General features: G+C 45.2%; 2 protein-coding genes across 2 annotated transcripts in view; both read right to left on the minus strand.

Annotated features, from left to right (window-relative positions):
* Positions 1 to 470: 470 nt before the first annotated feature.
* On the minus strand, positions 471 to 2,975 carry LOC133425366 (tubulin beta chain-like). The gene is made up of 3 exons (XM_061716192.1): positions 2,867 to 2,975; positions 2,667 to 2,777; positions 471 to 1,549 (listed from the first exon to the last, which is right to left on the minus strand). Exons 2-3 carry the CDS (start codon positions 2,725 to 2,727, stop codon positions 486 to 488), a joined length of 1,125 nt encoding a protein of 374 aa, XP_061572176.1. The 5' UTR covers positions 2,728 to 2,777; positions 2,867 to 2,975; the 3' UTR covers positions 471 to 485.
* A 2,167-nt stretch (positions 2,976 to 5,142) lies between these two features.
* dop1a (DOP1 leucine zipper like protein A) overlaps positions 5,143 to 24,598 on the minus strand; it is a 37,115-nt gene continuing 17,659 nt past the window's right edge. Inside the window, exons 15-38 of the mRNA XM_061716207.1 lie at positions 21,910 to 22,435; positions 20,532 to 20,815; positions 20,292 to 20,444; positions 19,251 to 19,351; positions 18,857 to 19,122; positions 15,346 to 17,473; positions 14,085 to 14,196; positions 13,705 to 13,887; positions 12,932 to 13,057; positions 12,724 to 12,858; positions 12,501 to 12,556; positions 12,272 to 12,376; positions 12,025 to 12,091; positions 11,396 to 11,540; positions 10,964 to 11,043; positions 10,320 to 10,429; positions 9,952 to 10,101; positions 8,867 to 8,928; positions 8,438 to 8,590; positions 7,264 to 7,400; positions 7,095 to 7,150; positions 6,848 to 7,012; positions 6,556 to 6,685; positions 5,143 to 5,709 (exon numbers count right to left, since the gene is read on the minus strand). Of these exons, the coding sequence (XP_061572191.1) occupies positions 5,401 to 5,709; positions 6,556 to 6,685; positions 6,848 to 7,012; positions 7,095 to 7,150; positions 7,264 to 7,400; positions 8,438 to 8,590; positions 8,867 to 8,928; positions 9,952 to 10,101; positions 10,320 to 10,429; positions 10,964 to 11,043; positions 11,396 to 11,540; positions 12,025 to 12,091; positions 12,272 to 12,376; positions 12,501 to 12,556; positions 12,724 to 12,858; positions 12,932 to 13,057; positions 13,705 to 13,887; positions 14,085 to 14,196; positions 15,346 to 17,473; positions 18,857 to 19,122; positions 19,251 to 19,351; positions 20,292 to 20,444; positions 20,532 to 20,815; positions 21,910 to 22,435 (5,739 nt within the window). The 3' untranslated portion in view covers positions 5,143 to 5,400. The remainder of the gene's footprint in view (positions 5,710 to 6,555; positions 6,686 to 6,847; positions 7,013 to 7,094; positions 7,151 to 7,263; positions 7,401 to 8,437; positions 8,591 to 8,866; positions 8,929 to 9,951; positions 10,102 to 10,319; positions 10,430 to 10,963; positions 11,044 to 11,395; positions 11,541 to 12,024; positions 12,092 to 12,271; positions 12,377 to 12,500; positions 12,557 to 12,723; positions 12,859 to 12,931; positions 13,058 to 13,704; positions 13,888 to 14,084; positions 14,197 to 15,345; positions 17,474 to 18,856; positions 19,123 to 19,250; positions 19,352 to 20,291; positions 20,445 to 20,531; positions 20,816 to 21,909; positions 22,436 to 24,598) is intronic.

A 24,598-nucleotide genomic window follows, 5' to 3' on the forward strand; every position in this document is an offset into this window, starting at 1 on the left:
TTTTTTCATCTGCATGATGACCAACCACAGAACAATCTGACCACGTTCACCGTTACAGCTTCAATTTCTAGTTAGATATTCAGCTCGTGGCAATTACAGAATTAGAACTTACTGTACCAATAGTGAACAAAAACCAAGGCAAATGAACTGTAAAACTTTTATTTAAAACACAAATATGAACGTATACAAGTAAGTTTGTTTTAGTGAGGAAGACATTACAAGAACTGCCTTTTATCATTGAACTCAGGCCAGATCATCCTCAACTCAGAACATTGAACATTGCATTTTTTTTAACATTGAAAAGTGCAAAAAGTGTACGGCAACAGAAAGTTTAGGCCAAATTATCCTCGGAACATTGAAAACTGGAACACACAAGGTTGCATTTTTTTTAACATTGAAAAGTGAAAAAAAGAGTGCGGCAACAGAAAGTATACGCCAAATCCTCATCAGGACATTGAAAACTGGAACACACATGAGGATGCATTTTAGGCCAAATCCTCCTCGTCCTCTCCCTCCTCAAACTCTCCCTCTTCTTCAGCAGTGGCATCCTGGTACTGCTGGTATTCTGACACCAGGTCATTCATGTTGCTCTCAGCCTCAGTAAACTCCATCTCATCCATCCCCTCCCCGGTGTACCAGTGGAGGAAAGCTTTGCGCCTGAACATGGCCGTGAACTGCTCAGAGATGCGCTTGAACAGCTCTTGAATGGCCGTGCTGTTGCCAATGAAGGTGGAAGCCATCTTAAGGCCTCTGGGGGGAATGTCACAGACAGCCGTCTTGACATTGTTGGGGATCCATTCAACAAAGTAACTGCTGTTCTTGTTCTGCATGTTAAGCATCTGCTCATCTACCTCCTTCATAGACATGCGGCCGCGGAAGATGGCGGCCACCGTCAGGTAGCGTCCGTGACGCGGGTCACAGGCTGCCATCATGTTTTTGGCGTCAAACATCTGCTGGGTGAGCTCTGGCACCGTCAGCGCTCTGTACTGCTGGCTACAGCGACTCGTGAGGGGAGCAAAGCCCGGCATGAAGAAGTGCAGACGAGGGAATGGCACCATGTTCACAGCCAGCTTGCGCAGGTCAGCGTTGAGCTGCCCTGGGAACCGGAGGCAGGTGGTGACGCCACTCATGGTGGCAGAGACCAAATGGTTGAGGTCTCCGTATGTTGGGGTGGTGAGTTTCAGAGTACGGAAACAGATATCATAGAGCGCCTCATTATCAATGCAATAGGTCTCATCTGTGTTTTCTACCAGCTGATGGACCGACAGCGTAGCGTTGTAGGGCTCAACTACGGTGTCAGACACTTTAGGGGACGGCACCACACTGAAGGTGTTCATGATGCGGTCGGGGTATTCCTCCCGGATCTTGCTGATGAGCAGGGTGCCCATACCCGAGCCGGTGCCGCCACCCAGGGAATGTGTGAGCTGGAAGCCCTGCAGGCAGTCGCAGCTCTCAGCCTCCTTCCTCACCACGTCCAGGACCGAGTCCACCAGCTCCGCTCCCTCCGTGTAGTGACCCTTGGCCCAGTTGTTGCCAGCACCACTTTGGCCTAGGAAAAACATTCATTAGTTCAGGGATTAAAGGAGCATGAGGCTCCTTTTAAGAAATGAGACTCTCTAGCGCCACCCTTCACCACGACGGCCGTCGGGGGTACTGCAGCCAACAGTGAAGCCGGCACGGGAGAACGGGGAGAACGTGCATGCAGCGTCATGTGACGTCACATCCGCAGGACAGCGCGGGAAATTCCGGCCCGGAATTGCAGCACATTTTGCAGCACACAGCCTGTTCAAGGCAACGGACAGATACACTAGAGGGCTGACTCTTTTTGGTTTGGAACGCTTCATCTGACATTATTACTAGAAAACTTAAAACGTATACTAATTTTTTTCATAAATCCTGCCTCAAGCTCCTTTAAAGTAAAAAAAATCCTGAGCCTGAACTTTTTTCCGGGAGCGGGGGCACATGCGCTCAGCAATTTGGCAAGCAAAAAAAATGACATAATTTGAATATTATTTTCCTTTTCACTATGGATGCTTTTGATATCAAGTTTCACTAGTTGTCACTGTGTTTGACGGGGTATAAGATGACCTACAATCTAAAATATGAATATTTTAAATTAAAGGTCATAATGTTATAAGGGCAGGTGAAACTCAGGTAGGCTTATTAATTGGTGGAATTATTGATAATATCCTTTACTGAATTAAATGGTTGCTAATCAATACATTTTTTTTTTTTTAATTCTGGTGCTGTACCCATACCTGTCAAGTCTTCCGTTTTGGCAGGGAAACTACCGTATTTTACTCCTTTTTCCCACCGTCCCCCGTATTAGTATTTTCCTGTAAATTTCTCTTTTTATGATATAATAATTTTTTTAAACGGTTATTGAGCCTCTACAAACTGAATTGTCACTAACCTCGCGAGAACTGCCCCTTGCTGTAGCCTGGAGGGCAGTTCTCACAAGGTTAGTGGCAACAACGGGAAAAAAAAACAACAAATCAGATGGATGGATGTAATGAGAAAGATGACATTTCTGCCAGAAAAGCGAAGACTATCTTTTAAATATATCTAAAAATGGGAGCCAGAGACCCACATGAGTGAATAGTTAGTTATTGGGAGGGGGAAACAAATAAACAAAAAATACAAGACACTTTCAGATATTAACTCACCAAAAACAAAGTTGTCAGGCCTGAAGATTTGGCCAAAAGGTCCAGATTTCACAGAGTCCATGGTGCCCGGCTCCAGATCCACAAGCACAGCACGGGGCACATATTTACCACCTTCAGGGAGAGGAGGAAAAAATTAATTTTATATTTTTCAAGTAAAAAATAAATGTAATACAGCTTGCCAAATCCTTGTTTCCACTTACCTGAAGCTTCATTGTAGTAAACATTGATCCGCTCCAGTTGCAGGTCACTGTCCCCGTGGTAGGATCCAGTTGGGTCAATGCCATGTTCATCACTGATCACCTCCCAGAACTACAGCACAGAAACGCAGAGAAACAAGTTACATTTAAAAGTCGTCCTTTCCCGCTGCGGGGCTGAGGCGCATGCGCCGCCGCGCTAAAGGCGGGAAAACGGTGGAATTCTAACGGCTCTCTGACGTCATCAACCGCCGGTTAGAAGATTCAAATATCATCAATGAAGATTCAAATATCAACATCAATGAAGATTCAAATATCAACATCAATGAACATAATCAGTTTTTAACCCACTCTCATTTTAACAGTTAAAAACGCTGAGCTGCTTTAAAGCGACCAAACCTTCCGAACAAAGGCCCTTTACACTTTGCAACAGGACAACATTTAGTGGAAAAAAAGCAAAAAAAAGCGTTTTGTATTAACCCTTTGTGCTGAGTCAGGAAAAGCTTATTTAGTTTGAATCCTGGTTTTCCCGCCCAGGATCGTTTAGTAGTTTATTAAAACTCATTAAAAAATGTTAAAATTTAAATAAAACTGTTTTAATTTGCTTTCACGTTGATATGAAATACTAACGACGTCAAAAGAATGGTTATTTAGAGCAGAAAGAATCATTATTTAGAGCAGTCCTGGTAAACTAACCTTTAAAGACCTGGATATTCTGGTTTACAACGAGACAAAGAACCGGAGCCGTTTTAAATAAAACTAATCAAACTCTCGGATTATAAGCAGGTTGTACATGTTCTTACTTTAGCACCGATCTGGTTCCCGCACTGTCCAGCCTGAAGATGAACGATTTCCCTCATGTTTGTTCAGACTCTAGTCCATGGATGTATTATAGAACTAGTCTAGTCGCTCTAGTCACTTTAACAGCAGAGTTTCTCCTGCAGGTGCTACGGTCGCCGGGCTCTTGCTGACGTCACCTCTTGCCGTTGGGGGGGAGTTGTTACCATGGTAACAGCTCCTGTCGCAGCACCAGTAGCAGCACCGCAACCGCACCGCTCCGCTCTTTCCCGTTTATCCTGGCCCAAACAAGAAGACGTTATATAATATTATTATATACCAATATTTTAATATGTTAATATTATTTAATAATATTATTATACTTAATATTATACTTACGACATATAAGTATCTGCGCAGCACTTAGCAACCAAACACCGCTGCATTGCATTGTGGGAAGTTTCTGTTTAGCTAGTGTCCATCAATCCCATAGATCCATGATCAATCCACACTAATACATTTCTCTGGAATGAGTATGGAGTGAGTGTGAGAGGTTTTCAGTATAGTGTGTAAAAGAGTTGGATTTCATGTGTTTATGAATGCTAATTCAGAATTATGTCCCTTACGGCACCTCATACACATATATGTATGTATGTATATATGTATGTATGTATATATGTATGTATGTATATATGTATGTATGTATATATATATATATATATATATATATATATATATATATATATATATATATATATATATATATATATATATATATATATATATATATAATGTATATAATGTGTGTATATATATATATATATATATATATATATATATATAAAAATAAGTAATAAAAGTTATAAAAATATAAACATCGGTGTCTGCCCATTCTGCTGATCTGTTCTGTTGCACAGGTCATTGAAAATGCTTCACGACTCCTGAGAAGTAATTAAATGAAAAGTAGTTGTCTCACGTGCACTTGCATGGCTGTTGTAAATGAAAGTAAATTAATGTAGGCAATATATCTCATATTTATAGATATTATAAATAATTAAAATAAAATATAATAAATATATTAATATCCATCCATCCATCCATTATCTATACCCGCTTTATCCTTTGCAGGGTCATGGGGGTCTGCTGGAGCCTATCCCAGCTCACTTCAGGTGAGAGGCAGTGGCACACCCTGGACAGATTGCCAGTCCATCGCAGGGACAAATATATTAATATAAATATATAAATAAATATAAATATTTTATATTTATATATTTTATAGAGGCATATATTTTACAAGATCATTATTAACATTATAGTCACATTTCACTTGAAGACTCCTGCTGGGACTCGAACCGAGAACCTCCTCATAAGGGAACAATGCACACTCCCTCATTTTATGTGAATAAAATGTGCTTTTATGAGACTTACAAATACATTCATTGGATTTTTATTTGTGTAGTAAATATCATGAAGACAATAACGTAGTCCAGGGCGCTCTCTTTATAGAAATCACTTTTTATTAAGTCACATTAATATGGAATGGCACAGGACTCAAAGAAAATGTTAAAAGTCATGAAAGCTGCTCCGTATATACAAATATTTAAAATCAAATACAGTAGCTTTGAAAAGAGAAATATACAAAACAATATACAAACTATTTCCACACCGATATCCCGCATTATTGTTCTTCTATGTACAGCTTGAGGATTTGTCACTAGTGATCTGTTACGTCTTCACTCCCCGGCCTTCCTCTTGCAGCGTTCTCACGTCTTGATGAGGCCCTCCAGAAAGTCCTTTTCCACCATCTCCTCGATGTTTTGTCGCGCCCGACTCCAGAAGACCTTCTGGCTCTCCAGCTTGTGGCCCTCCTTGTGTCCGGGGAAGGAGGCGTCTGCGGGGTTGTGGCTGTAGGCCAGACCCGAGCGGCTGCTGGTCTTCGTGTTGAACACCTGGCTGAGCAGGTTGAAGAACGGCAGCAGCTGCTCCATGCTGCGGATGACGTAGAGGGTGAGCATCAGGTGGCCGGGCTCCCAGGACAAGGTTCTGGTGGAGCAGTCCTCCTCTGGATTTTTCTGTGGGAGAAAGTCAGAAAGAAATGATTAATTAAAGCTGCAAGCAGCGATTAACGGGCCCTCGCACCCTTGTGCACGTTCAGGCTGCAGTGGAAGCGCTTGTATGACTTGCATGTAGATTCTTCAGGTCTGGACATTTAGCAGATGACACCACCCACGACTCTCTATATCAAACCATTCAAAAGTTATGGCAGAAAATAGGAACTATCAAATATCGACCAATCAGAAGAAGGGGGGGGGGCGTGCTTTTTGGCGTCTATCGTCGCCACGGTAACGCTTTTGACTGAGAAAAGTAATGTGCATCGTCGCAGGATGGAGACGCGCATTTTGATGTATAACACCCCTGGGTGCACGTTACGGTTCGGGCGAAGAAGCGCCCGCCAAAATGACACGATTAATTCAAAATGGCCGACTTCCTGTTCGGTTTCTCGACATGACGCCCAGAGACTTTTCTTTAAGTTGCGACATGATACAGGTGTGTAGGGATTTTCGTGCATGTACGTCAAACCGTATTGTGGGGCTTGAGGCACAAAGTTTTCTAGGGGGCGCTGTTGAGCCGTTAGGCCACGCCCATTAATGCAAACCATTAAATATCAAATTTTTCGCCAGGCCTGGCTTACGAGCAAAATTTGGTGACTTTTGGGGCACGTTTAGGGGGCCCTCATTTCATCAGAAAAATAAAAATAAAAACAAGGAAAAAAAAAAACAAGGATTTAAACGCCTACAGATACAATAGGGTTATGCACTGTAAGTGCTCGGGCCCTAATTATACAGTAAAAGAAAGAAAGATCAATTTATCTTGAGTACCGTGTTAAAGAACCTGTGCAGAGCAGCAGGATGACAAACCTTGGCTCGTTTTCTCAGAAGTTTGACCAGACGGACCACGTAGGGCTTAAACTCCCTCTGGTGAGTCCCCTGACGTCTCACCTCCAACCCAGAATCATCCGAGGCCTCGGGGACGAAAGCCCAGCGGTACCTGCAGTGAAGAACCACTTATTTAGAAAGGACACAGTTTGATTTATTCTGCAAATCCTCATAAATGATGTCATATTTATATTTCTAAATATCCCTCATTGATTCTCTGAAGCATCTCTATCACATGTAAAGCCCTTTGCGGCCCGGCTCGGTCTGTACTGACATCTGGAACTGAGGAAGGGACTCGGGAGGAAGAGCCAAGGCCAGATCCAGGAACTTGCAGGCGGAGAGGTAGAGGTTGAGCCAGCGTTGGCTGTTGTAGGAGGTGGAGAAGCCGTTCCCTCCTGAGTAGGTGGTCTCCAGCCCGGCTACAGATGGCCCTGATGTCCTGGAGGTGATCAGGGACCAGAATTCACAAAACGAACAAAGCCAGGAGTCATTTGATTCTTCACCGACTGCTGTTATCAAACCTTGAAATGTCTTCATCTGCTGTCAGCTCCTGCTCCATGAGGAGAAACACCTGGACCTGCAACGACAGCAACATTTTAGTGTGAGGATGAGAGTCTGAGAGAGGCATTTTGTGCTTAAACGAATGGATAAGTCCAACAGAAAGGACTGAAGGGAGCATGTAGGGCTCACCAGCTCGGTGATCATGGTGGGCCACAGTGAGGTGAGGTGTTGGGGTGACATGCGCAGCAGCAGCACTCTGAAGAACAGGAAAACCTGAGCGTGAAGGATGGGCACCTGAGGCAGACGCAGGCTCTCCACCAGACGCTCTGGACACACAGACACAAGTCTGCTTGAAGAATGAGGTCAAACATGAAGGAAAACCTCACGAGCCCCAACTGACTGAATACAATTTAATATTACTTCATTAATCTCCAAAAGGCAAAATTAAGTCAATTTAGATCAATATCGAAATAAAAATGATTAAACAAACTGTTGGAAACCTGGAAGTGTAGCAGAGGAGGAAGCATGACAGAAATCATCATGTGTGTTTGTAGCCCGGCAACAACTGAGCTGATGATGTGCAGCGTCAGCAGGTCAATTATTGATCAACAATATGAATGGAAACTCACAGATAACTGTCCGGAGTGCAGAGATGCTCCTACACAGTTACATGTCCAGGATTACAGCACCAGGCAGTGTAATCCCTCCTTTTAGTCTCTGTTCTGTCTGCAGTCTGATCGTTTTGTGCTTACATTAAAGGAGATGAACCACAATGTTGTTGTACTTTCTCTCTACAAAAACAATAAAGGCTTGCTTTCTTTCCCCGTTTTACCGCCACGTCGGGTCACTGGAGTCCACCAGATGCTCCTGCAGCCATGTTTAACTAAAACACATTTCACTTCATTCCTAATAGTCCCAACTTGTCTTCTTCAGCTGTCTTAGCTCTTCAATTCCATTTACGCTCTCAATTTAGTAAAAACAAAAATGGTTCAACTTCCTCCTTCTTGCACAATTTTACTTGGGCTTTGGAAAGAAGCTCAACTAGCTGCTTCTGTGTGCAAACAATGTTGCCGTTGTCATGGTTACTCATCTTAAAAGTCCCAGTGTTACCATCACACAGAACAGCCTCCAAACCATCATAAAAATGTTCAAAAATTGCTTGTGTATTGGGGGAAAAACCCCAAAACCAATCATTGATCTCAAGATGATAGATGGTCATAGATGATAGATGTCAAGATGCCAGTTTCAGGAACTGTTGCTTTGGAAAACCTCAGCACTCGACAGCAGTGACTTCTGCAGTCTGTCACTGCCACCATGTTCCCTGATGCTCTCCGTCTGCGGTAACCTGTCTGTGTGTGTTTACCTTGTATGTCTGGCAGGTACTTCTGGTACTGGTCCACTTCACTGCTGTAGATGGTAAAGGCCAGGCGTTTGAGCAGCATGGCTCTCTGCTCCAGCTCCGCATCTCTGTTGGTGAACAGGCTCAGAGAGCTGCTCTGGGCTACAGCCACCCGAGCTACGGACGGACAGACAGACAGACAGACGCCGTTACTCCACCTGCCTCGACCCTTCACCCTCTCACTTCCACGTCACGTCATTTTCTTGTCGTTGAGTGGATTACAGATTTAATATGGGTGGAACTTTAATCCACAAAACTCTAAACTGCTCTCTGACTGCTGCTTCTGGTTACAGAAGAGGAGAGGGCAAACGATTCCTGCGAGCGTTGGTCAGGAAGACACACCCAGTGGTAACTTAACTGGATATATTTGAAGAAGAAACTGGTTCGGCTTACTCATGAGGTCTCTGAACGTGGTCTTGTCATGAGTCATCAAGTGGTCAATGATGGCTCTCCAGCTAGAAAATTAAGGAAAATGATGTCAAGTAATATTCCGTAAACATGAAGAGACAAATTGACACACAGCACTTGTACATCTGGCCAAAAACTGAGATTTCAATACATTCAACTTTAAAATGCACCCGAGAGGCCCCGAAAAGTCCAATTTCAGCACTGGGAACACTACTAAAGCAGTGACTACGTTTACACGCAGTCAAAATTCGAGTTATTGCTAATATTCCGGTTACTGAAACATTCGGAATATTCCGTTTACATGCGGGAGCAAACAGGGTTATCCCTGTTTACATGGTAATTAATCATTTGGGATATCTGGATCAAACCAGCGACGCACGGAGAACGTGATGACGCAATTAGCGTCATTTCCGCTTCTTCTTCCTGTATCCAAATTCAAAACAAATGCTGCTTCCCGTAACTTTTCGCTCACCTTCATGTAAATCTCGCTATCCCGGTACTTTCTACCGTCTACAAATGCAGAAATGTTCATATCCTTCATTACATTTATGAAGTGATTAGTCTCCTCCTCACTCCAAAAGTGTGGCGTGGTCTTTCGTGGCGTTTCGTGGCGTTTCTCCGTGTTTATAAGAACTTCCTGGACTCAAAAGACCAAGATTCCTTGCGAACAGAACATGCGCAGAAAACAAATTCACGTTCCGTTTGATCGGGATATTCCGCTTGGCGTTGACATGACCAAATATTCGGGTTTTAAAAGGAGTAACCTAGGGAATATGAGCAAAATCGGGTTATTCAAAGGGGTTATTGGTGTTTACACGGCCGTGCAAAACCGGGTTATTGCTAATATTCGGGTTTTAAAAGGGTTATTGACTGCATGTAAACGCAGTCAGTGTTATAATGTGGTCTAAGAAGTGATCTACTAATATTATAAATGACCAGAGACGATAAATGAACAATTTCTCTCTACTTTCAAAAGTGAAACTGCTTTGACCGTTAGGATTTCGTGTGTGCGCTTCATCTTTGAACGGCGCTGAGCTCCAGCTGTGCGGCGCCGTGTTTCTTCTACTCACTGGCTGACGCAGGAGGCATCCATTTGGAAGAAGGTGTGGTCCATGAAGAGGTCAAAGGCCTCCTTCTTCCAGGCGCGGCGCGTGTACTGGTACCCGCTGAGACTGCTCAACAGCTGGATGCAGGCCCGGTAGCTGGGGGCGTTGTGTGCACTGTCAGGAGAAACAGGAAAACAGCACATGAGCCGGTCGTATTAGCAGCCGCAGCTCATTCTCACGCCTGGCAGCACAACGCCATTTATCACGACCCTTTTTCTTTTAAAATAGCTTGACAGTTAAATATGGCTCACTTTCAATCAGCATTTTCTTTTTTCTGTTTTTGTAAAGTTATAAGATCAAGATCCACAGAAAAACCAGCAGCTCATTCCCACCTGTGGTTGCGGAGATAGGGCACGACGTAGTGCATGATGTTCACCAGTAGCGGGATGACCTTCTCCTTCTCATCGCTGTAGAACACCATGTCCAGTAGGTGAGCCAGCACCTGAAATAAACCCAGAACAAGCTTCAGTCACATAGTTGGGGCCACATAAAACCAACAATAGAAGATGAAGTGGTTGTGAGACGACACATGGGTGCAGCACATCTGCACTGCACCAATATTCTGATTTACTGCCTTGCTTCAAATCATAAATCGATAAGTGGTGATGCCAATAAAACACGGGCAACATCGGCATAATTAAACCCTCGATGAGCCAAAAGAAGCCAAGATGAAGCACGGTTGCCAGCAATTTAATCACAAGCCACACTCAAGATACGGATGTTTTCTTTCAGTAATGAACACAGAAAACATTTCAAATGTTTAAAGGAATGAATGCTGGATGCAAGTCAGATCTAGGGTTTCAGTCCCCATACTGCAGGTCTGTGCTGGACCCAAACACTGCTGGGAAAAGTGTGTGGAGGCAGTTTGAGACAGGAGATGAATGGAAACCGGTGACAGAGCCGCAAAACAATGGTTCTGAGAAACAACGGCGGAGCAGAAAAGGTTGAGTTGAGTTGCAGGTATGGGGTGTTTTACCTCGGCTAACAGAGTGAGAGCGTGGACGCTGTACACTGATGGGGTGAAGCTGGAGGCCTCCATCACTGTGAGCATTAAATCTACAACACACATACAAAAACACACACCAAAGCTTACACTGCTGCAGAGCTGGTCACAATACTACAAAAATCTGTTCAAATGTGCAAAAGCTCAGACATTTGAACGGAGGTGCCAGCCGTAGTTAGAGTTAGTCTCTCATAACAAATACAGCAGGGCTTTAGTCTGATTACACGAGCCCATGACAATGACACTACACCTGGATTTGAGGACACCGCGTGGCCTTCTGCCAGCTTCTGGAACTCGGTCACTCATGTTAGATGCAGGGATTAAAACTAGCCACAACTTAAATACAACACCATCTGCTTTGACTGGCACCTTTTCCTATCAAGAATACGGGCTTGTAAACGGCACCTTCTACGTCGGCTTCCAGGTTGGTTCCATCCACGACGATCTGGGGAGACGCCTTCACCTCCAGGTTTCTCCTCAGCCACGTGGTTTGCTCCAGGGAGGAGCCTGCTATCGTCCCGATGGCCTCCACCACCTTGTGAGTAACATCCTGAACGCAGAAAGACGACTCATTTGATGACATTTCTGATGTTCAATACTTTGCTGTCACTCCATCATATAACCCAAGTCGTTTCTGGTAAATCTTTGTTGGAACATTGAACACTGGGAGCTCAGTTGAAGAGGGTTTTAGTTAGTGCAGGATTTACCCTTTTGCTATTTTGGTCTTTAAATCCACATTGAAAGGATCAAATTCACTCCCAACAACTGTTTACAGTTTTCCCTCAGTTATAACTCTATTACTATAACTCTTTATTAGACTCTTCTGCCAGTTTCCTTTTTACTGAACTGAACTCTTTCTCATGAAAATGTCCATCTTAGGTTTTAGTCAAGTCACCCGGTTCCTTTACAAGGCTTGTCTTGCTTTTAGCAGTACGAGTTACAACAGAAGGGAAAACACAGACTTTAATAGCAGTAGAAGACATGACAGAAACCGTTAAGCGTGTAAGGAAGAGTCAAGCTTGTTGCAGAAGTACCTGCAGCTCTCGCTGGTCTTTCTTACTCTCCAGGTTGGGGTTCTTCAGGATGAACTCGTTCAGAACTCTAACCAGCAGGAAAACAAAGAGATTTATGGGTTAAATGATGTCTGTGAGTGAAAGTGGCGTGGTTTGTACAGACGTGGACCCTGATACATTATTATCCACCATAGGAAACATGTTAATCAAGTAAGGACGGGATTCCCAAGATCATTAATGGACAGACAGATCAGGAGGAAAGACCAACCCAAGGATAAGAAACTGTCCAGGAGCAGGCAGGCCTAACTGCACTGAGTCCTTCAGCAACGCCAGCAGAGACGGCCAGCTGTCAACCAGACTGGAGACCGGTACCCTGGGACACGGCAACGCAAAAAGATTTTTATGGTTGTAGGTTTATGCAGAAATAGGAAATGTGTGGCAAAAAGTATTCATGGAATCATGTTTTAAGTAGTAATGAGGGTGAAGGGTTGGCTCACCTCTGGACGTAGGCGTAGAAGAACTGCAGCATGCAGACCTCCAGGGAGAGATGCTTCTGAGGATCAGCAGAAAACAAGTTCAGGACTTTAACAATGAACTCAACCTCAACTAAAGACTCTGTTGTGACGTCATAACAGTCAAGTTAATACTCTTCCTCGTGTGGGAATAACAACGCCCTAGCATTTACGTAATTAATTTAATAATCAAACAGTGAAAGCAGACCTTGTCTTTTGAAATGGCAGGCGGCTGCTTCAAGACCTCCTTCACCGTCTGCATGACGGTTTCCGTGCGCATGGCGCTCACTGAGCGAACCAGCTCCACCAGCAGCAGCTGCTCCTCGCTGGCAGCGGGGATCACCTGAAAGATGGTTGACTGTTTATATTTTCTCCATCCGTCAGAGTGCGAGTGAGTCTTCTTTTGCTTCTCGTACCTTATTTCTGACCGGGGTCTTGACCTGCCTCCTCTCATTCCAGACATACGCTATGGCTGCCATGAAGTGAGCACCGTGGTTCATGGAGATCGGCCCCAACAGCTCGAGGATCTGCTGACGGAGGTTCTGTGAAGCAGATGTGGGGAAGGAAGCTGTTATTATTTATTCAACCAATGTTAATAAAACCCCCGCTGAGTCTTTTGTGTTAGAAAAAAAAAACTGCATAAAAGTACAAACAACTTACTGTGCTTGTGACCTTTCTGTTTATTGCTGCATTTGTTCATTTTCCACAAAAGCAAACAAAATTAAATCATAAAAACAGAGCTTTAAACATACTCCCAGATATATTTATATTTTTGTGTGACTGATTTGCATTCTAGCACCTTGCTTACAATTCACCCCGTGAAAATCCAAACCTATTTAACACAATTTCCCATCACTAAGTGCTCCTTTCATGGCCGTAACGATGTTGACTTAACGTCTCCAACTCTCCCCTGAGCGTGCTTGAAGTGGCTCTTAGCACAGAACCTGCCAGATAATCCAACAAAGTCGGGATAAGAGGTGCTTCAAAAGTAACGGCGAGCCAAAAGTTAAAAGGAAAAGTCAGAACTATTAGTAACTATACCTCCATCATATTCAACAAAACACTTCATTGGGGGTGATGGGGTGTTATGTGGCTAAGCTGGCTGAATATATGCATTAAAAAAGGGAGGAAAAAATAGCTGAACTGAAGGTTTAAAGGGTAAAACATGAAAACACTTTGCTAGAAGTACCTTGGTGGAGCCCAGGTTGATATTTGAAGTGGAGGAAGCTGAGGCGGCAGCCGGCTTGTCTGAGCTGTCAGCGTGGTGCAGGACGCTCCACAGCAGCGTGACGGAAGACATGATGGTGTGGAGGATGGACAGGATGCCTGAGCGAGCCTCGGCCAGGTGCTTCTGGTCAACGCTCACTTGTAACTAAATAGCAGAACATGCAACAAGAAAATCAGCACCGAAAGAAATGATATATATTATACAAAGAACATTAAAACATCCTTAATATAGATTATATTAACTAATCAGTCAAAAAAAATGAGGTCATGTATGTTTAGGAGAAGCTCGAGTCAGAAACGTTTTATTAAACCAGCCAATCTCCTGGTGTGCACTGCCCTCACCTGGTGGTACTGAGAGCTGGGATCCAGCAGACAGTAATGAATGATGGACGTCACCCCCTCCAGAACAGTCAGAACCAGGTCAGGAGGGATGCTGAGAGCGACCCACGGCGGACTGTCAATTTCAGAATTAAACATTTTAGTTCATTTTCATATTAGCTCCAGAATCCAGATTTTTACACAGATTTGTATCAGTGGAATAGATGGAGGAATGACGTAGCGCTGAGCCACCTCATCAGATGAGAAAGAGTGCCCTCTGGTGGCCAAATCATGTTACTGCACAAAGCTGACTACATGCTACTGGAAATGAGCAGTGTTGTGCTAGTTACTGAAAAATAGTAACTAGTTACCGTTACTAGTTACTTCATTAAAAAGTAACTCAGTTACTTAGACCAAAAAGTAATGCGTTACTATAAAAAGTAACTTTTTAGTTACTTTAAATAAAAACATTTTAAATGCTCCCATTTAATGCCCCTCTAGCCTTCATTTCAGCAGGTACTGTATGGATTTGCATTGTGCATTGTGTTCTACATTCTAAACAGTCTCCCCGCTTCTTCACTTCCTGTGTCAATAACGTTGGTCGCTTAGCAACAAGCTGAGAACGGCCAATGAGCTTCAGCAAGCAGCTCAAGAACGGGGGAGATATGGGGAGTTCTCCAGATCGAGACTCCCCATATAACCAATGGTGGCATGTCGGTTTATGAGAATCTTTTTGCCCAGAAGAAAAAAAGAGCGACAACAACGACCCATAACTATTTTCTTCTCTTGAAAAAACACCTGCACAGGTGAAAAAGATGCTACAGAGCGAGTCGGGATGCAGCGGTGGAGTCGGAAGAGCAGTGAAATACGTGCGAGGCGGTGCTGATCTCCGCAATTTGAAGCCTTCTATATTAATTGTAAAAAGAATTTCACTTATCACGGGTTCTTTTTGGAACGTAACCCCTGCGAAAAACCAGGGATTACTGTAATTCCACGTTGCGAAACTCGCCTTGCTCTCTTGGCTCGCCATGACCGCTTTGTTTTTGAACGCACACACACATGCCCACTACATTTCCTCTGTTCTCCGCGTGTGGGGGAAAAAAGCTTCACTGTAGCCAGAAATAACGGAGTAACGCACCTTTGGTAACGGTAATTGCTATACTTAATTTAAAAAGTAATGCGTTAAAGTATTAGTTACCGCAAAACTAACGGCGTTACTGTAACGTGTTACTGAATAACGCGTTAGTCCCAACACTGTAAATGAGATGGATCCAAACTTGAATACCTGGTGTCAGTCACCCCCGTCTCGTAGCGGTACTGCAGGAGAAGGTTATCCAGGTTTCTGCACAGCTGCAGGGTCACCGAGGCCACCACCCGCCTCAGCACTCTCCCCATGTAGGGCAGGGTGGCTGTGATGAGTCCTATCCACTGAGGATGCATCTTACAGGCGTGGTGCTGGTGCAGGGCCCGGATCACGGCACACAGGAACATGCCCTGCGCCGTGATGGGCTGTCCATGCAGGTACTGCAGCGAAGACATTGGCTGCTGAGGGTTGACGTGCTCCACCTCCCCGCCTATGATCTCAAACCCAGCCCCTGCACCGCCTCCCGTCCCTCCACCCCCCGGCCCAGCCGCCACAGGCACGCCCTCCCCCCCCTCCTCCACCGGCACCAGGACCCGGTGCTCCAGCACCACCAGGCTCTGCAGCAGCCGCAGCAGCTGGGACTGGACGGCGCTGCAGCTGTCGATCTGGTCCTCCGACAGGTTGATGACGCTGTCTTCAGAGAGACCCTCCTCCACCGTGGCCATGTTCACCCCGGCCGCCCGCTGCTCGTGCCACTTCTGGGCACCGAATATGGAAGACAGGAGGCAGTGCAGAACCACTTTCTGAACCTTGCACTTTGAGAGAACGTCGCTGATGAAGCTGGCGAAGCCCTTCGCTGAGCCGCCGGTGACTTTCACAAGCTCGCTGAAGAGCAGCGTTAAGACCTCCACGCTGGTCAGCTGCATGGCCCGGTTTCCCGCCAAGTCCTGAGGGCCCGCCGTCACGTGGGCGGAGTAATAGCTTCGTAGGAAGTAGAGACACAGCGAGATGATTATCTCCAGGTACATGGCGCTGCGGAAGGAGTGGGAGTGGGAGTCCTGGGGGATGGGGCAGTAGAAGTCCTTGCCCATGACGGAGACGCGGTGCCGGGCCAGCAGGTTCTGGAGCAGGGAGAGCTGCGGAGTGTAGGTGTTGTTGATGCTGGTGGTGGAGATAGCGCTCACGAAGCCTGAGGGAGCAGCTCTCAGCATGGCTGCGATGGCGGAGAGGGCGTGCAGGGTCCTGGAGGAGTCGTACAGCTGGAGGTAGAGCAGCACGTGCTGGTAGAGAGGGTGGATGTTAAAACGGGGGGGGGCTCCGGATAACCTGCATCCCGTCACGCTGACGCCACCGACCGTGTCTGCAGAGCCCCCGCTGGGCGAACCCGTGTCACTCTCAATCTCCGATACTTCACCCTCCCCGCAGCTGTACCAGTTCTCCAGATCCAGACTGTCCCCGAAGAAAATACTGGGCGGACACAGTTTGTCAGCTTGATTGGCTGCTTTCCTCTGCTTCTCCTCCAGTTTCCGCTTGCTCTTTTTGATCTTTGGCTTGGCCCCTGGAGATTTGTCCGCCAGCCTCTCCATGATCTTCCCCTTAAGGCTGAGCTGGGTGCTGCTGTGGCTGCGCTTGCGGGCCTGGGGGTCGTCCACCTGCAGGTTGTGCTCCGGGGTGGCTGGAGCGGAGCCGTCCGGCAGCGTGACGATGGAGGGGGACGAGCTGTGGCGTGTGATGCCCTCTTTGTGCTGCTCCTCGACCGATGCATAAGCTGACGTGCCGGAGAGGAACTCCAACGTGCCTCCTGCTAACATCTCAGGCAGGGTTTGGCTGGAGTTGTGAGGAGGGCAGGAGTCCAAACGCAGACCAGTGGAGGTATCGGAGGAGGTGCTGTCTGTATCCGTGTGGGGCCAGTTTTCAGGTGGAGTTGGGACACCATGAGAGTCATCGTCTACTAAATCCAAAACTTTATCGATGAGATCTTTCAAAACAGAGGACACGGCATCCTCGACGGAGTCTTCAGACACGCAGTCTGAGCCTCCGGGCTGCTGGTCTAAGCCGTTTACGGGGTTGCTGACCCCGTCTGGCTCCTCAAAGCTGCCATTTTCCACCGTAGATGAATGAGAACCACTGGACTCGGAGCTCTGCGGCTCCCCCTGCTGGTCAGCCGGCTGATATTCACCGGTTAACTGCAAATTTTCACTGCTGAGGCTCAGAATGGACATGCTGTCACTCAAGGGGTTGACGGTCAGGCAGAATGGCTCCATGTCATTTATCGCCAGGCTGCGAAGTTCTTCCCGTCTAATCCTGTCATTGTGGATTTGGTTAAAATCTAATGAAAAGAATGACAGAGGAAAATTAATGTTAGAAAAAGTAATTAAAAACAAACATTATTTAAACAATTGCAACTTCTCACAATTTATGAGGTCAACAAGTATCAAATAGGAGTTCTTATGTACGGTATGAAGTGATTCGCCTTCCTGCATCTTTACCCATTTTTTTTCCAAAGTTACTTTGAGTTTAATTCCCATTACCATGCGCATTTTACAAGAGGGAAGAATGACTTGCACATTCCTTTCTGTAGGACCTCTGTTGCTACATTTTAATTTGTCTACCAAGGTGTAGTGCTGTGGAATGATATAAAAAATTTAACAGAATAATGTCTCTCTTTAAATAAATTTAAGACTAAATTTTAAAAAATCCTTACAGATGTTCTAATCACTCTTGTATCATTGGTATGTCTTTTATATCATATGTATCTCTATTTTTTATTATGATTTTTTACATATATTTCTCTTTTTTTTCAAAATGTTATGTAACTATTGTTCTCTGTTGTATAACATACTTCTTTGTATATGATGGAAATATGCACGTGTGTATGCGTGTATGAGGAATTGTGGGTATTGGGTGGGGAGGGGGGGGTGTAATGTGTTAATTATAATTATTGTAGGTTTAAGAGGAGAGGGTCGTTTATGGTGCATTAGTACGACCTTAGCCCGGCTCGGCTCGGCTCGTCGCGGCTCTTCCCGTTTGTCCCCGTGTGTTTTCGCACTGCCAGGGGAGAAGTGGGCAGGTTGGGGTGAAGCTGCTGTGACGTACTCGATTGCGCAACCGCTTTGTTCATGTCGGCGCTGATCAGAAATCAGCTGGAGCCGGGAGCGGCTGAGAGTAAAACAGCCCGTCTACATCCCTTTTTTAATTCTCTCGTCAGTCACCAGGTTTATGAACATCTGCACCTCAGAGTTGGATCACCAAACTGACGTTTTGCGCTTTATAATAAAATCGCAGCGAGCTGCGGGTCGCTCTCGCTCTGACTCCCGCTTCCTGATTCAAACGTCTGACGGCCCCGCCCCCCGACCAATCGGTGGCGCGGAGGGTGGTGACCTCAGAAATAGTCCCGGCTCAGCCCGATTAGAACCTCGCTGAAATGGTTACAGAAAAAAGTATCGACTTGGAGCGGCTCTACCCGTCTCAGCCCTAGTGCGAAAGCGCAAAATGGGGCCGTGGCGGGTAGAACCGAGGAGAAGCGATACTAGTGCAAAAGCGGCTTTATAAGCCCGTCGGGCTTCATGATCTTTCCTGCACATTTTAACTTTGTTTTATTACTGCTTTTTTTCCGATGCTTGTAAGTTTATAAGTGCAACAAATAAAATAAATAAATAAACATGGCCTTGTCAGAGAGTGTAATTTTAGCTGAAAAACTAAGTTCCCTCACTGTCAGAGAAGCCAGAGTCTCGGGTGTAGATGTGTCCTGGTGGCTCTGGCTCAGGCGGGTCAGGGAACACCTGATCCCAGTGACGCTGGGCTTGTACCCTCTGGATAGAAACTCTGTGAGTCTTTGGATGGAGCAGGAGGAGCAGGAGTGGCTCAAGGACACGCGCAATGTCGTGTCTCTGCAGGACCTGATTGAGCCAGGCCCGACCAACCGCACTGGTGCACGGATCCCAGTAGCTGAAGCTATCCAGCATGATGAAGAGAGACCTGACGGACGGAGTGAGAAGAGGTGAGGAACAGCAAAATCATGTGGAGATCATAAAGCAATGCAAACGTTTGAATGTGTGTTCAAAACACTAGAGCCATCTCCACAATATAGGAGAATTCAATCTTACCTGTCGAAGGTGCGACTGAAAGGAGAAGACTTGGTGATGTTCAAATCTCGAGTCAAATGCCACAGCACACAGAACTTCACGTGGGCCTCTAAACGAATCCTCTGGAACAGGAGCATGTTTACATATTAATTTAATGAGTCACATGAGATAACTAACTCATGAGTAACACTGTAGCATCTAGTGAAGGATGTTTTTTCACTATGGCATCTGTGGAGTAGTGAACTACGTAGTCAGCAGGGGGCAATTCTGGAAAAAGCTTTATCTGAACATTTAACCAGATTCTCCATGTGGTTCCACATCTGATGTCTTATGCAGCTCATCCGCTCTTAGATTAGGAACTCAGCAACAGATCATGCACTTAGTTGCAGATGTAAATCCTACAGTCAGGTCCATTCTACATTTTCGTTATACAATGTATAACGACAATAAAAGACATTCAATAAAATGCACTGTTTCCTTAGTCTATTTATAGACTTGTTGTCTTATCAAAGTTTAAATGATATCCACACTTATTTTCTACTAGATAGAAAGAGCAAATACAAGAATCTGGCACTTTTAAATCTAAATAGAGCAGAATCCTAACCAATACCATTGCAAAGATCTCATGTATTATCTTGAGGTTCAACTCTACGGGTTTTCTACAATTGATGTCAATTATTTTAAATTGGTCAACTGATTAATAGGTCTACCTTTAACATTATCGCTGTACTCCCAGTTTATATCTTGTTGAGAAGACTGAAAAAGAATTTTGAATTTACAGTTTAATGAACCTCATAAACGTCCTACCTGCTTTTTTTGCACTGTTTTTCTTTCTTTCCCATACTGCACTACTTTTTATTTTTCATTCCAATGTATATACTGTTTGTATTTTGTAATTATATATTTTTTACTTTTTTTTTTTATCCTTTCCCTGCATGTGTGTGTTGAGTGTACTGCTGCTGCACAAAGCAAATTTCCCCATTGAGGGAGAAATAAATGACAATCTAATCTAATCTAAACAACAAGGTTCCTAACACAAGTGCTTTGCTCTGCTATACTGACCTTGTCCCGGTGCATGAGCTGCTGGCTGATGACATCTTCACAGATACTGGATGAGGGAACCAGGTTGTGGAGCTGGTAGAAGAGCTCCACGCTGCGCTGATGATGCTGAGGGGTTCCTTCACTCAGCTGGTCCCACAAGATCACAGCCACACTCTGATAAAAACATCACACAAACAGTCAGGCGGATGGAAGACTGAGGTTCGATTGCAACCTTTTCTCTAAAACAACAACCGTCGTTACCTTGAAGAACTCTGTCTTTTCTGCCATGTACTTTAAGATTCCCTGAGTGAGCGGTGGCCTGATGACGACGGCCACTCGACCCTGGCTGGGGCTCATGGTCTGGCTGGGCTCAGCAGGGCCACTTGATGCCACGCTCTCAGCGGCCACCATGGCCACCGACTGAGTCAGTCCTACCAGGTCCATGAGCAGGGAGATGGCTACGCCCTGGAGGCAGAAATCACTGGCCAGACAGCAGGCGTCCATCAACGTCTGCAGCCACTCCGGCAGCCGGATCTGCTCATTATCTGTGTGAAGGAAGGTGAGACATGAGTCAGTATCCGCTTGTCCTGCACTTAAAACATATATTTCGCCATTTACCAACTCTGCTTTTCAAATTCAGATTCAGATGACTTTATTAATCCCTTTGGGAGGTTTTCTCGGGCAAATTGACATCTCCATCTCACACACTCAGCACTGTCATATACAAATAAAACACCCCAAAAACCAAATACCCATATACAGATAAAAAGCTAAATATATGATACATTGGTCTAAATCGAGATTGGCAAAGATAACACCAAACATTGATCCTAACTGTGACCGCTGTGGAACAGCAACAGCAACTTATGTTCTGGCTCTGCCTAAAAAAAAAAACGGAGTTTTGGCAACCTATATTCAAATTCTGACCTGCTAGGAACACCCATAGAACCTCTTGCCATAATAGCTGTATTTGGTGTTGTACCGCTGGACTTCTGCCCCATTCATCATGGCAAAAACATGATAGCCTTTGCCATGTTACTGGCTAGAAGGTTCATATTGTTTACATGGAAAGACAGATCTCCTCCAACTTTCAGTCAGTGTATCAGAGATCTTCTGCACCATCAGACTTTAGAAAAGATCCAATATGTTACAAAAGGCTGTGCCCTCGACTTCTATTCTATATGGAAACCAGTTCTAGATCAGGTTGAAAAGAGAGATACCTCAGACATTTCCAATGTATAGATATAACCCCTCCCTCTTTTTCCTTTCCCTTTTTTTCTTCTTATTTTTGTAAATTTTTGTTTGTTTTGTTCACTTCATTTGTATATTGTTTGTTTGTTTAAAAAAAAACAACAACCAAATATCACATTTACTGTTGAACCTGTGATGTAATGTGGACATGTGGTGGTGCAATGGTGTGGGATTGTGTTGAAATGTATTGAAATGCATGTCAAATTGTATCTTGTACGATTAAAAAAAAAAACGAATAAAAATACTTTGAACAGAAGGATAAAAAACAATTAAAAATTGAGTTAAAAAATAAAAATATAAATTCCAGTGCCATAAAATAGTTTCCACATATTTAAATGCTATTAAACAGTTACCCCATTTCCCCTAAATGTTTGGTTTTGTTTCCTACCAAACTGCTCCTCCCGTGTGGGCGAGGACTTGACGTTTCCTTCTGCGATGTAAACCGGGAAACTGGAGCACTCCAAGAAGAGCTGACAGGCGGCCGTGAATGCAGCAACACACTCTTTCTGGATGGTGCCGAACCCTGAGACGGACGGTTTCTGATCGCCGTGCTGGGAGCTCTCAGCAACCAGAGGCCCCGAGTGCACGAGCTCCCCTCGGTGGGGCTCGGCCTTCTCCGCCGGGCCGGGGATGATGTACAGGGTGATGAGGCGCGAGAGGAACTGTCGGAAGTGTTCCAGGCAGCACTGCATGACCGGTTTATCCAGGGGCTTGGTCTGACACAGGCCGGAGGAGCGACTTCCTGTTCTGAGCATGTGGTGGGAGTGACGGGTCTGCTCCGTCTCCTCGGGGCCGTCGGCCTCGTACTGGACGAAGTCTGTGAAGCCACTTTCAGAGGATCGACTGGCGGGAGCATTGTTCACGTCATAAAACACCTCCCCACAACCAGGGGTCTCCGGAGCAGAGGGGAAAGTCTATCAAGGAAAGAGGACAACAGAGGATGATTATTTGTACCACTTTGAGAGAAGAACATTTAAAGGGGATTATGAAAAACAAGTTTTTTCTTGCTTTAACATATATAAAGTGTTCTCCCCTCAGCCTGACAACTCAGAGAAGGAGGAAAGCAACTAAATTCTGCAGTGTCTGTACAGCCGCCCGGATGAGCCGTCCAGTGTGATGTGGATCTACGAGCCAATAAGATTCTGCTCCCGTCATTACGTAAATCAAAATGCAAACGACGCCCATAACTATAAAACCGTGTCCTAACTGCATGCGAGCGTCCAACTATCACGTAGCACTGCGTGACATCGGACGCTCTCTGTCCATCTCCCTCCAGCAGCTGCCACTTTATTGAGGTTTTTGTAGTGAAATGAGGTGGAATCATAGAGATAACTTCTCATTTCAACTAACTGGATCAGCCGTTCCTCATCCATGACTCTTTCCTACAGCGCTTTCAACCGGCTTTCAACACGAGCGACAGGAAGAAAATAGAAGCGTGTCCGACAAATGTTCAGCTCAAAACAGCACTTCGTTGCTGCGTCCAGTTAGGACAGTCCAATAGAAAATAAAGCAAAGCGATGGATGGAATTGATTTTGTCGCTGAATCTCGCTCACATCGCATGCAGTTAGGACACGGTGTAACTCAGCACAGTGCTTCATTATCATAGCTTCCCTGCCCACTCAGAATCCCACATAGAGAATGAGGTTAAAGAATGGGATGCTAAAGACATGATTTAGAGGCTGAATTTTTAATTTATTTAGCAAAAACTTGTTTTTAAGACATTCAAGGCCTGTTTAAAATAGGGATTAGATTCCATAATAGGTCCCCTTTAACTGGAACCAAATCTATAAATGACTACATTTTAAGAAAAAGAAAGATACCAAAACTTCTACAGACATAACTCAATGTGTATTTGATCCTGGTCTTTAAAAACATGAGGCTGTGAACACAGCTGTTGGGTCAGCCCGGAGGGACGTGTTTAAAGGTAACATCACAAAAAGAGCGACACATTCAACTTCTTCCATTCTTCTTTACAGTCGTCCTTTGAGGACCCGGGGGCACGCACTTTGATCGGGGCAGCATGCCCTCCTGCAGCCTGGACTCAGATGGCACGTTCCCCACAACCTTCTCCGTATGGCCCTTAGGGTAGAGGAGGGGGTGGGGATGTTACTGTACTCAGTGGATCTGTGCTGGGTGTTTTCCACTCTGATGGATAAAGTAAACCCTGGGGGCGTCTCAAGCTAGTTTATTCATCTACTTCCTCAGAGGCTCGCTGGGCTCAGCTGTTGGATAACCTTCTTCTCTCTTTCTAGTTTCTCCCTTTCCTCATGGGTCTACCTCAACCCATACTGCCCCTCTTCATCTCCGGGAGGAGCACTGAACTTTTACACATGGCTCACCGGGTTTCAAAACCCTTAAAAACAGCCAGGTTGCTGGACAGGGACCAGAAGGACCACAACAAACCAAATGGAGCATTCGCTCTCTGTACAAGTCTTCAAACACCTTATGTCTGACCGAGAGTCAGATGGCCACCCAGCCAACTGTGCTGCAAGCCAGCAGGCCGGCAGGAAGCAACAAGCGGCCCAGCTCAGGGACCAGGATGCACCATCAGAGCCTGAATCAGTTGGTTTTTCAGACACAAACTTGATGGGGGACTGGATCAGAGGAGTAAACTGGACTTGATGCATCTGTGACGGCAGCAGGGCCAACTTTGTCTCTTTTTGTCCCCAAGACCATGTCATAGAGTACAGACAGAAGAATTGTAGTTATGGGAATGTTTGCTTTTGTCAGAAGATGTCATATCTAGCCTCGAAATCTAGACATACTGCAAGTAAATTTTTTGCTTTTTTGCTGGCAGGCTACAGCAAAAGTTGAATTTACCACATGTAACTAAATGGGTTTGTGAAAACCCAGTGGTGGTTGTTGTCTCCCTGTTGGAAGACCAAGTGAAACAGGTGAACAAATCTGGACTTTCAGCCCCACAACTTCATCAACGATGAGAGTGAAGCTCCAAAGTGCCCAAACACCAGCTGATATTCAGCAGTCCTGAATCCTCCCTTTTGCAGACAAATTGATGAGACATGTTGGCCACCAAGGTCTTCTGTCACAATCTCTTGGAGTTTGGGGTGGATGTGGC

This window comes from Cololabis saira, chromosome 3 (genome assembly GCF_033807715.1).
Source record: "Cololabis saira isolate AMF1-May2022 chromosome 3, fColSai1.1, whole genome shotgun sequence".
Classification (NCBI taxonomy): Eukaryota; Metazoa; Chordata; class Actinopteri; order Beloniformes; family Belonidae; genus Cololabis; species Cololabis saira.

Coding starts and splice junctions, on each gene's coding strand:
- LOC133425366 (XM_061716192.1), bottom strand. CDS start 2,727: ATGGACTCTGTGAAATCTGGACCTTTTGGCCAAATCTTCAGGCCTGAC. Junction 1,550..2,666: donor GCCTGACAACTTTGTTTTTG/GTGAGTTAATAT, acceptor TGTTTTTCCTAG/GCCAAAGTGGTGCTGGCAAC.